The following is a 12,638-nucleotide window of genomic DNA, read 5'->3' on the forward strand; positions in this document are numbered from 1 at the left end:
CTCAATCATAGCTGTTTGACTGCGGTGTGGCATACTCACATTGTTAGTAACCCAAACGAAAGAAAATGATGCTTAAACCAAGTGGCACGGCTGCTCACAAACCGGCATGTTTTGAGAGCTGCATTTACATAGCAAACATGTAAACACAGTAAATAGTAAAGACACAATGCTGTGTTTGGTTGGGGATGGAGGAAGGTATGGGGGAGGCTCTCTGATTGGACAGAATTAGCTTTTTTAGTTTACTTGGTAAATATTTTTACAGGTTATGAACAAAAAGAGGAAGAGTAAACTCCATCATCCAATACAATCAATTAAACAATCAGAGAACACCTACCTAACATTACTGAGCGTGGAGCGATGGAGGGCACTCTGGAGCAAGCTGTCCAGTTTAGAGATAAAGGACATCACTATGTCCTAATTTTAAAAACTACGGTTTTAATATACAGCTCACTGTAACACTGACAATATGCTTTAGATACATCACAGCCATGAAAGCACAATTTACTATTTGCTAGCTGGTTGCAGGTGGTAATGAGGGGAGGGACATTCTCATCCTAGAGAGAATCTGTGCACGACGAGTCTTGACTATTTTTGTTCCATTTTTCCCAGAAAGATATGTGCTACAGGTTAGCTCATTTTAAAAGTATTGCATATTTTGAAAACTGTATACTGTAAATAACTTCAAGCCACAAAGCTGAAAATTTGATGTCACTGTCTTTAATTACCTACTCGTTGGTGTTCATTTTGCCTCAAGTTTTTTGTCTCATTCTAGTACACTAAAACAACACGTCCCATTCTCTGTGATAAGCAGGTTAATATTTACTGGAGCCCTGAGATGAACCGAGCTACAAAAGAACCGGAGTGACCTTTGCCTCGTTTCCATGTTTTGTTTTCCCTGTCCTGTTCTGTCAGGAATCCTCTCCTCCTCGACAAGCTTTTGCAAATGGTGATTAATTCATTCAAAATACAATTACTTTATGGTTTAAACATCTGCATGAAGTACAACAGATAAAGTCAATCCTGGATCGATTTTATGAAATCAATGTTCTGCATTTAAGAATTCCACTAAAACATTTTTCTTTCTGGAGCACATATGCTTAGGAACGGTTTTGTTTGTACTATTTGCTTGCAAATGTTATGCAAGCTGCTAAATGTGAGTGTGGGAACAAAGAAATCTGCTTTTAACATCATTTTGTTTAAAGTACTGAACACTTAACATAGCTGGGACTTGGACGCAAGCGTGGATTATTAGACATTAGCGAGAGCCAGGATGGTGGACAGCCACATTCACTGTGAACACACTGCGTGCCTTATTTTCTAAGAGCTGGAAGAGACGGGAGCGGCCGGGTTTCTCCTCCTGAAAGGACGCCATTTTTGCTTCATTGTCTACACTGCTTCAGGGCATTTTGGGAGAGGCTGCTAGAGAACTGCCTGAATCACCTTAATCCCGTCGACTGATAGCAGTCAACCAACAGCATCATTCAGCTAGAATGATTTCATAACCTGTGATTTTTTTTTTTTTTAATCACTCCCATTAAAACACCACTTTTAAAGGTGCTAACACATTATGAAAGCTCCACTGAACATGACATCAGATGATACGGGATGATCTTGTGATAATGTGCCATGAAGCGCTCACTAATGAGATGGATGTGCTGGTGAATGAGTGTGCTTTGAGTTATATCTTGTTTAAAGAGACAGTCCAAAAAGGAAAACGATAGTCATTGTTTATTCATTATCCTTCTCACTATTTTAAATGACCTCCAAAATGACAAAAAGTTCATACGACTTATACACCATCATATTCAAAGTCTTCTGAAGCCACATTATAGTTGTGTGTGAGAAACCTGCAACCAAATGATAATCATTCACTCCAGTGAACTGCTAACCATTGCAACCGGATTACTGAATCATTGAGTTGAACTCACGTGAACAAATTATTTAAACATTTGTTGTGAACAGAATCGATTAATTATATAAAAGACTCAAAAAAGCTAATTTTCCAAGAATCGGGCATCAAACTTTTCTCAACTAAAGCGGGTCAAGATTGTCAGTAAGTAACGATTAAAGTGTTAAACTATGATGACTCATACATTCGCTATCGTATGGCTTCAAAAGATGTGAACTATAGAGCAATGAAGTCATACAGATCACTTCTATTATGACACTTAGATGCTTCTGTGTCATTTTGAAGCTTTAATAAATGGAAAACAGTGAAAAATTCACCTTTTGTGTTTTATAGAAAAAACTGATTTGAGTTTAAAACATCATGAATAATTTTCATTTTTGGGTCAAATTGTGCTGCAATGCCTTCGTTTGGCAAAATTTGGGACAAATTGGTGCAAACTGTGCTGCAAAGCTGACAGACAAGGAATTTACAATAACAAATCTATGAAGCTGACAAAATATGTCTTATGAAGTCGTTCTGTATACGGACATGCTAATTGAAGCTCTTTGAAGGAAAGCACTGAGCTAACAGCCCAGCCACATCTGTTTCCCATTGCACATCGCTCTCAGAGACACAGAGGAGGATCTGTCCTCAGCCGGGACGTTTCTCTCTGAAGCTCTTCTTGCGCTTAGCGAGAGGAGAGCGTATGATTCAAAGTCCATGCAGGTCAACACAAGAGTGACATACTGACATGAGGACGACAGTTTGTGCACACCTAGATTTCCCAGTTAAATGACTCCTGCACTCAGTCACACACCATCCCTCCCTCATTGCCTTTTTCCATCTCGTGAATAACTACAATGAACTGGAACTGAAACAGAAGTCACAGCTTTGTCATGCGATTTCATCAAATTACGCATAACGTAACATCACTCACTGCGTCATTAGATTAGAAGCATTTTGTGACACTCATATCAGGTCATAACTCAATTTTCTCTCAAAATTTGGACTTTTAGCAACCGCTATACGTGATACAGATGAATTCGCCACAGGCATATTTTCATATCTTTCAAATGTTTGTTCAGTGCTTGAACACGAATCTGGGAAGCCTACAAAGAATGCTAATACAAGACGAACTGGTTCCACAATGTGACTCGACCTGCCATCTTCCCGTTTCTGTCTCCCTCCTTCACTCCTAAATGAGCAACAAGAGCGTTTCTTCAGCATCTCCGCCTCCCTACGCGGTGCTCCCTCTCTAGAAGCTATCAAAAATTCACAGACTGTGGGCAACTGCCAGCTGACAAAACTGTTTAGTCAGCAACAGAGGCAGGGTGGGAGAAGAGGGGCGGGGGAAGTAGCAGGGGGAGGCAAAGGAGGAGGCCTGCAAAGCCGTGTGTGATTCGTCTTCTTTTTCTCTCACAGACAAACGCAAAAAAGTGAAAGCAAAGCTCACAACTCCTCAAAAAGGAGTGCTAGCGAGCTAAACTATTTATGATTGTGGTAAAACATCACAGTTTGACTATTATGACCTGTTTGATTGACTATCACAGAAAACTGATTCTTAAACTAACAGTGTAAGGATATGCTACCTATTGTTTTTATCTTTTTCTAACTTCCTCTATCCACACAGACTGCTGTATTTCCTGTCATCAATGTCCCACTTACACCAAAGCATTTTCATGAGGACTCAGTTTCACTTTTAGTTTTTCTTTACTACACTTTATCATTTAAAAAGTCCTCAGATGCACAAACTTTTCACTACGAAAGGCCAAAAATCAAGCTTAATTGACAGGCATGGACTGAAGGTCAAATTCATTTACAGTATATTCTCTACATTTCAATGCAAAAATATACATAAAACAAAAGGATATTTTTCTTTTGATATGACATTTCAATTTCTTCACCCTCATGTTTTCTATTTTTATCCACTCAATGAAAGTCAACAGAGTTAAAAACCAATGTTAGATCCCACTGACTTTCATTGTATGGAGAGACAAAAAAAGAGAAGTTTTGCAAATCATCTTTTTTGTATAAAGAATGAAAGTTGTACAGGTTTGGAACAACATGAGGATGAGTAAATTATGCACTGTAAAATAATTCAAAGTTACTTTGAAACTTAAAATTAAAAGTTTAAGGCAACCAGCTTCAGCAGATTTTTGAATTTTCTAAACTTGTCGTTTTCAGTTTATACAACAAAACATTTTAAAGCTGGTTGCCTTAAAGTTTTAAGTTTTCTCAACTTTTGATTTTTTACAGTGTGAACAGACAACCTTCAATACAATTTTTTTGATTTGGCCATCGTGAAAATGAAACATTCTTAAAGACGGTATAAAACATGCAAAGATTTAGCATCCATCTGCAAACTCATTTTCTTAAGCCCTACAGGTACCGTGTCGAACCCAGCACCCCAGGACCAAACCAAGCTTCCCATTCCCTTCGAGGGAAAGGGAACATAATCTTATCTAAAATAGACAGGTTAAAAATAGCTCCAGAGCGAAACAGGACGCCCATCTCTACCCCTGGATGAGTGAACAGAACACCCATCACTAGGGGCAAACGGCTCGGAGAGGTGACCAACTAAGTTTCTCCATCCAGTCTGGGACTTCAACAGACTGGTCCCTCTGCCTTTACACCGAGTAAACAATCACAGTTGGTCATGTTTGTCAAAGGAAGTCTAGTAGGGAACCCCAGAGAGTTCATTTTAATGAATCTAAATTAATTGAGGCCAATCAAAATGCACCAACCGTCTATTAAAACATTTCCAAGACTGTGTCTCAATATTAAAATAGACCAAAACAAAAGTACAAAATGAATCCATCCACTCAATAGGGCTGTTGAGACTTTATATACACTTCAGAGTGATTGAATACAAAGTGGAGTAAAAGCTGATGGCCCTTTCTATCACTATCAGCACGGCAGCTCTGATGCTCACAATGGGTTTTCTCTATTCAACTCTGGCGACTCCCTGCTGAGGACAGAGGAGATTACAGCCCAGACCACTGGTTGACTGTTCACTAGAACATGCCTTTGAATTTTCAATGGTCTTCTTGCTTTACGCGTCTGAACAAACACATCTCCACCCTACATCAGCCTGCATTGTGAGAGGAGCAGCTATTAGACAAATTTGAAAAGGAGGATTTGTTTTTTAACCTTGCCGTGGGGAAAATCTTAAAATATAACATATTATTAAAGCACAAGTTGATGCTTATATGAAGTAATGCAGAAACAAAAAAGTAAAATATTTGCATAAGGTGATGAAGCAACACATTCCCATGTTGGTTCAGAGTACATTTACAATGGTTTAATCTTTTAAGATCACTTTGCGATTGCACAAAAGATAGCAACTTATCTTTGATTAGCAATGTTTCTTAAAACGATATTATTTTGATGAGGACGGGCAAAATTTATTTCAAACATAAAACCTCTAAAATCTGAAGTTTTCCACTTTTGCATACCCAGGAACCTCTAGTAGCCTATAAAACAAAGTACATTATATACTGCTTATTAGACCATTTGCGAGGAATGTAATTTAATTCTGTTTTATATAGGCTGGACCTCCTGGAGTACCTTGTGGGACCCCTGGTTGTACATAATTATACACCATACAGTAGATCACCACAGAGTAATATCTCAGATTACCAACTAAAGAAAAAAGGCCTTTATTTACCTCTAAAAGGATTACTTTACACCACTTTCAGGTAGTAATATGCAACTTTTAACGTTAGATAAGGTACAAAGTTGTCCCTTTAAGGTTAGTGCCCCATTGCATTTTAGTGCATGGTATAAAAGTCACTGTACAAAACAACCAAGATGTAGTTAAAAGTCAGCGGACTGCGAGGACGCAGCGAGTGAATGATGCTGCCACTGCAGGCCTCCTGGAGCCCAGTGTTGAATTTGGTAATGGAATGTGAACTGCTCATCCGGATCTCTGCACATTCTGATTCTCCAAAGAGACGCGAGAACGAGCAGAGGATGATGGGAGGAGGGCGCAAGCACACAAACACCCGCACGAACAATATGATGCATCCGAGTAATTAATCACCTCAAACTGAGATGGTTTCAATTGTGTCGTCGATGTGGCTGCTTAGTTCAAATATAAAAGCCGACTTTTCTTGTATGACTATACGGCGTTCATCTCGTGCAGCAAACCCAACCCAAAGATAGTCACGACGACAGCGAACTTCCTCCTTTAAAACTTTTGACATTCCCAAACATTAAGTTTCCAAAGTGTGACTGACGAAAGAAGGGTGGGTTGGTGAACAATAATAACTTGTCGATGGTGAGGAAAAGTCGAAAGCACAAATAAAACGTAAATACAACATGTCCCGACAAGGTCACAATATAAAGGGAAGCGTGTCCAACCCCCCACGCGTTAGCCTCGATCAAAGTTCAGATGTGGATGCTTCTTCAGTTCACTATAAAACACTCACTTTTGATGACAATATATGAGCTAAACTTCCTTTCGTCAAATGGGAGATAAAGCCGCATTAGTGACACTGAACGTATGGTTATTTAAAGTGCTAAAGTTAACTCAGGTATGAATGCATGTGCGCTGGTTAGACGCGAGTGAATTCCTGTAGTCAGGCGTTCAACCTTTGGATGCGAGAATGAAACGAGGAAGCACAAACCCCGGGCGAGGAAAAAAAGATCGGACATCATCTCAACATCTTCGGCCTTCCAAGTTTAAAAACTTCCCACAAAGTATCCATCCACCAAAGTTTGCAATCGGCAGGATGGAGAACGTAAACAACAACAACAACAACAACAAGTAGAAAAGTGCTCAGTACTTACGCTTGACTTTGTCGGGGTTGGGCTGATTGCGCTGAGACATGGTGATGGTGAAAAGAGATGATGGACTTCGAAAAAAAAAAAACTGCAAACTTGTTCCGGAGAGCGATCAAAATGGCGTATTTGAGGATGTGCAAAGTTCGCCAACTGGATACTTCACATCGCCCACTGTGTTACCTCCCTAAAGTAATGATGGCCATCGACACTTCCGACGAATGAGGGTCAGAAAAGTCACTTTTTCCTCAAAGTGTGTTCCTGAGCGCTGCTCAGTGAACGTGATAAGTAGACGCATCACGTGTTGCTCTAGTCTCCAAGGGGACGTGTGTTACTGAGGCTGCCGCTGGAGTTCAGCTGTGAGCATCTCTACGGGAGGGGTGGAAACTTCACTCCCTCAGCCTCATCCGATTGATTATTCACGATAGATAGATCGATCAGATACATAGATAGATAGATAGATAGATAGATAGATAGATAGATAGATAGATAGATAGATAGATAGATAGATAGATAGATAGATTTGATGTAGCAACAAGTGTCTACAACAACAACAACAACAACTTTTTAAAAGCATTGTGTAGGCTTACAAACGAACTAATTTTGTGATAATGCATATTTTCTAAATATATAAAATATTTTTTAAATTGTATAACAGTTGCTGTTTAATGTTGCGTACAAACGATATAAACTATAAACAATATAAAAATGTAAATGTAATAGTGACGGGATACTGCTGATGCAACACGCGTCGCGGTTTGGCGCCTTCTTGCCATCACAAAACAAACACCTGTTGATCCTCATACTATAATGGGGCATTCGGCATTTCAAAAATATTGTGGAAGGGCGTTTAATAGTGTCAGAGAGAAACGTAATTGGACGTAACTCCCGCCTTTCCGTGAATTTCGACAACAGCCCTGTGCAAATCGTGGCTCTATGAATGTAACTCAGAATGCAAAGATCCTAAGTATGAAGTCCTGTGACATAGTTCATATTCTGATTCATGTTGTTTGAGTTTTCAGTGTGCAAATATTACGTGTCTACAGTTAAGTGACACAACATGACAACCTTGAAGATGCATTTGGTTACAAATGTATACATTCTGACATACTCGAATACTCATATTTTGCTAAATTTGAGTGAAAACGACTTGCTTTAACAGTCAAGAAGTAAATAAATAAATAATTTATGTGAGAGATGATACTTCCATTCTTTGGTGAGAACTTTAAACTTTTCAAAAAATTTACCTTCAGTCATAATCACTTGAAATTTGTATAGGCTATAGTTAACTCGTATAGGCTTGGGCATTTGACTCTTGTATAGATGTGTCTCAAAAAACTGTTAACTTAGAGGTTTAAATAGCTTTAACTGTGATACGTCTTATACCTGAGAGGTGTCACGGCAGCAGCATTGGGTCTGTGAGTTTGTGGTTGTGCTGCCACTAGAGAGCAGTCTCTGCATCACCTTATGTAATCACATGAGAGTGACCTTGTGTTGGTATACTAAGCAATGTTTCTGACCCACAGTGACCTGGATAATTGCCTCTGGCCTACATAGTGTTCTCCATCCTGCACAAAGTCCCGTGTTCCTTTGTATTAGCATGATTGAATTTTTAATGTTTTTTTCCTTTTCCTTATTTTCTCTATTGTTTCTTTTAGAGAAAATTTAGTTTAGTTAAATTGTAAAGCTTTTGGGTTAAATAGGATGGAATTTACGATCTCTACATTAAAAACCGAGAAAGCGACAAGATTGAACACAATGCGAAAATCAAAGTAATGTTGATAATTCAAGTTGATACAGCTATCAGGTACAGCTCATTTCTGTGTTGTAATGGGTGTGAGCGTGTGCACATATGGATGTTACTATTATTTGAAATACCTGTGTAAGAGCATGCGTTGAGGAAACACATGCTTCCAGTAGCTTTACGCACAATAAGCCTTATCAATTTGACAACAGTGCCATCTGATGGTAGATTGTATGTAGCCTACTGCTTATCAGTGGTCCCGGAGCAACCTAAACAACAACAAAAAATTGTACTCCAACGTGCTATTATATTCAGAGTTTATTCTATTTTAGAGGGCTTGTTTGGTTATAATACTACAGGTATAAAGGTAGTCTACTGTATAATAGTTGATTGTATAGTGTATTAATGTGGAGGCAGGAAAGTAGGGATGAGAGAAGGGACATGGGATTGGGACTTGACCTGTTCAGACTCAAACTGGATCCCCTTGAGCCAACCGTTCTTGCAGTATGTGTAATGAGCAAAAATAGTATACATTTAAATATTAGTAATAGTCAGAAATGTTTTATTTTACAAAAGGACCGAATGTTGATGGGTTTTTTGTGTGTGTGTGTGTGTAAATGTAATCTTGATTTTGGGTAAATTCATTATCCATAAGTGTAAGTGTATGGAGACAAAACCATTGATGAATGGCAATGCTTTTTTATCTTTTTTTATTTTGTCATTTCATATGAATGTACCTTTCACGTTTCATATACCTTTGTGAGATTTAGTCAAAAGATGTAGGTTAATTTATCTTTTAATTTATATAGTCTCTGGAAAATAGTGATCTATGACACTGTATTACCCAGGTGAAAAACAAGTACACTTCCATGATGTACTTAAAGTGCTCTATTTTCGCGCACAAATTTTGCACTTAATATACTAAAAATGATCCTTAAGAACTTCTTAAGGTCAACTTAAGATCATCTAAGTGTACTCAACTGTGCTATTTTGAGACACTATGAATATGAACTAAAATGCACTTTTAACATATATCTTTGTATTTAAAAAATGTATTTAGCTACCACTTGTAGTACACTTAAGTGTACTAGTGTATGAAAGATGGGTTCAAGTGTACTACAATTATGACATATGTCCAATTAAAATATGAACAATTAAATATATATAAAACTTATATCTAAATATGTTACAGTCTAAAAGTAAATGCACATTGTTTTTGAGGTGGGCTTCTTCCCCATTTTACCCTAATGTTGTTAATAATGATGTTTTTTTCAAATACTGATCGCTTGGGGGCGCTTAAGGCACGTTTGATTCCCATTTCTGACAAAATCGCTCACCTCTGACTCTGGTGCCCATTTATATCTCTGTATAACCTGTATAATATGCCTGCTACCTACAGTACAACAAGAGCGCTGAATAAAGCATGAACATGTTCAGAACATGTGTGTGTAAGTTCATTCTAAATGTCTTAAATTCTGATTTGCTTTTTACACTTATTTAGATTATTTCGAGTCAACTGTAAGACTCTTTATATTAGAACAACCTTAAGATTTCAAACGTTCTAAATATAAATTATAATTTTTTTTTCTAAACCTGAATACATTTTACAACGATTCCAATAAATATGCAGCACGAAATAAAAACATGTTATATTAAAACGTGAGGTTGTGTCAGTCAGGTGCACGCTGACGTCATCATGGCGCAAGAAAGTAAAGGAGGAGTGTGTGAGCGTAGGTGACATCTCTATTCCTCTACAGTCCACTTTATCTCAGGCAGCTGCGGGAAATGCTTGACAGAAGTTATTTAATTCCTCTTGAAATGCAGCAGTTTGCTGATGAGAGGAAGTAGGCGATCCAGACATCCTCCACAGACTACTGATTCTGTTAAGCGTAGGATGGGACTGACTTTGACCGACAAATACAACTCGATACTTTTCACACTTGAATTGGGTGAGTCATTGAGTTAAGATATATGCAGAATATTGATTCTTGTTTTGTTGTAATAATGTGATTTAAAAAAAAAGAGCTGAAAATCAATTTTAAATACATTATAATATATATATATATATATATATATATATATATATATGTGTGTGTGTGTATAATTTAATGTAATCTTTAGCCTGTCTATTGGTTGAATGTTACTGTGAAGGTCACAGTTTAGTTGATTTGGGCTGTTTGGGTTATAAATTGAGGATGATATGAAACACTCTAGTTTTTTTTAAGTGGGAAATTGTGTGTATTATTCTGGGTGATTTATTCTGTTGTATTTCAGTTTCATTGGTACAGGCAGCGTGTGCTGGAGGAACATGTGAAAACGTATTTAAAGGTTTCTCAGACTGCCTGCTCAGCCTTGGAGAAAACATGGTGAACTATCCCCAAGAGCTGGATGACAGCGAAAACCTACAGACCATCTGCTCGTAAGTACACACTGTCTGCAATCATTTCTGGAAGAAGCTAAGCATTAAATATCTGGTGGTCTTTCTCATATTCACATATCCATGAGTTGAACTCGTGCCATCCGTGACTCAGACTCACAATTCTGAAACATATTTCATTTGCAAGGACTAAAGCAGATTGCGCACTTTGTGTTTATCCTCATGCAGATATTGGAATGACTTCCACTCGTGTGCCTCCACCGCAATCGCAGATTGTCAAGAAGGAGCAACAGACCTCTGGGAAAAACTGAAACTGCAGTCCCGGAGCTTGAACTATCAGGGAAGCTTGTTTGAATTATGCTCTGGGGATAATGGAGTATCCAGAGCTTTATTAACAATGGAACTGAAGATACTGATGTGTTTTACTACACTGGTGGCTTGGCTTGCTTTTGAGTAATAAACCTGAAGATCTGACCTGAAGCAAGCTACAGAATGGATAATATGCATCCCTGTCTCTCTTCAACTGACTCAGTACATGTTTTGATTCACATAATATGATGATTTTGTTAAATATAGGACTCGTTGGCACTCCTTAACCTATGGAAGAATTCAGAAGTAACTCTCTTAAATGGCTTAAGGCTTTTTTTTAACCAAAATTTGAAAATGATTAAAAGTATTATATTATATTATATTATACACTCTCAGAAATAAAGGTACAAAAGCTGTCACTGGGACGGTACCTTTTCAAAAGGTACACTTTTGTACTGATTAGGTTCAAATATGTACACTAAGTACTAATATGTACCTTTAAGGTACCAAAATGGACCCTTTAGGTACAAACATGTACCTTTTGAATAGGTACCGCCCCAGTGACAGCTTTTGTACCTTTATTTCTGAGAGTGTATTATATTATATTATATGAAAACATTATTTTAAAACACATTTTTTTCTTCTTGGACCATTATTGGGTAAAAACCGCGCATTCTGCAATGAGGACCAATAATCAGAATAATTTTTATTATTATTACTTAAAGCACACCTAAAATACATATTATTGCCTGAAAAGCACATATTTAACATCACAGACGGTTTGCTTCGTAGACCAACCTACCCAAACAAAATTAACTTACTAAACTAATTATTTTAATACAGAATAGGATAATGACATTTACTTGTAAATGTATACTTATGAATTATAAAAACATTCAAGGAAATTTTAGAAAATTGTCTTCTCTTTTGTTGAAACTGAAGCAAATGAAGTATGAATAGAATAATCAAATGTTTGAATAAAGACCCTGATTTTTTTATTTAAAGGATTGTTTTTTTTTGCTTGTTTGACTTCTCTATACAGTACAGCACAAATAATTTGTTGTATTTTGAGATTCTTGATCATCTGAATAGTTTCAGTGGGTTCGAGGTCTTTCACCCCCTCCCAGTACATTCAGTTACTTTAAATAAAATGAACTGCTAAATGCAAGTAATTCCATATATTTTCCATGAGGAGTTGCATGCTCATTTAAAGTTATGAAGCCCCCAGCGTTTTTTCCTCTTTAATGATAGCAGAAAACCTGAACATCTGTCTAAAGCAAGACACACATAATACATATTTAAATGGGGGGAACATCTCTGGTGGAATATTAATGGCAGGAGAAGCCCAGATGCTCTTTTTATTGTGAATATGAGCCCTTGAAATAGGACCACGGCCACGACCTGGTTATTAACACGTGCTGTGCTGAAGGTCCTAAGCATTCCCCGAAGGGATTGTGCATTCATCGACTCAAACACATCTGTCTTTTTCTTTGCTACATAATCTGAAGTGAACAAAATAAACGCAAATCTAATTCAGT

At 37.6% G+C, this 12,638-nt stretch overlaps 2 protein-coding genes across 2 annotated transcripts in view; one reads left to right on the forward strand and one right to left on the reverse strand.

Annotated features, from left to right (window-relative positions):
- rreb1b (ras responsive element binding protein 1b) overlaps positions 1 to 6,986 on the reverse strand; it is a 34,044-nt gene extending 27,058 nt beyond the window's left edge. Inside the window, exon 1 of the mRNA XM_058745379.1 lies at positions 6,680 to 6,986. The gene's annotated coding sequence lies outside the window, so the exon portion shown is untranslated. The remainder of the gene's footprint in view (positions 1 to 6,679) is intronic.
- Positions 6,987 to 9,808: 2,822 nt separating this feature from the next.
- Positions 9,809 to 11,500, forward strand: nrn1b (neuritin 1b). Its single transcript, XM_058745432.1, has 4 exons — positions 9,809 to 10,144; positions 10,239 to 10,363; positions 10,689 to 10,833; positions 11,020 to 11,500. The coding sequence occupies exons 2-4, from the start codon at positions 10,249 to 10,251 to the stop codon at positions 11,246 to 11,248; spliced, it is 489 nt and encodes a 162-aa protein (XP_058601415.1). The 5' UTR covers positions 9,809 to 10,144; positions 10,239 to 10,248; the 3' UTR covers positions 11,249 to 11,500.
- Positions 11,501 to 12,638: the final 1,138 nt, after the last annotated feature.

This window comes from Onychostoma macrolepis, chromosome 02, assembly GCF_012432095.1.
Source record: "Onychostoma macrolepis isolate SWU-2019 chromosome 02, ASM1243209v1, whole genome shotgun sequence".
NCBI lineage: Eukaryota > Metazoa > Chordata > Actinopteri > Cypriniformes > Cyprinidae > Onychostoma > Onychostoma macrolepis.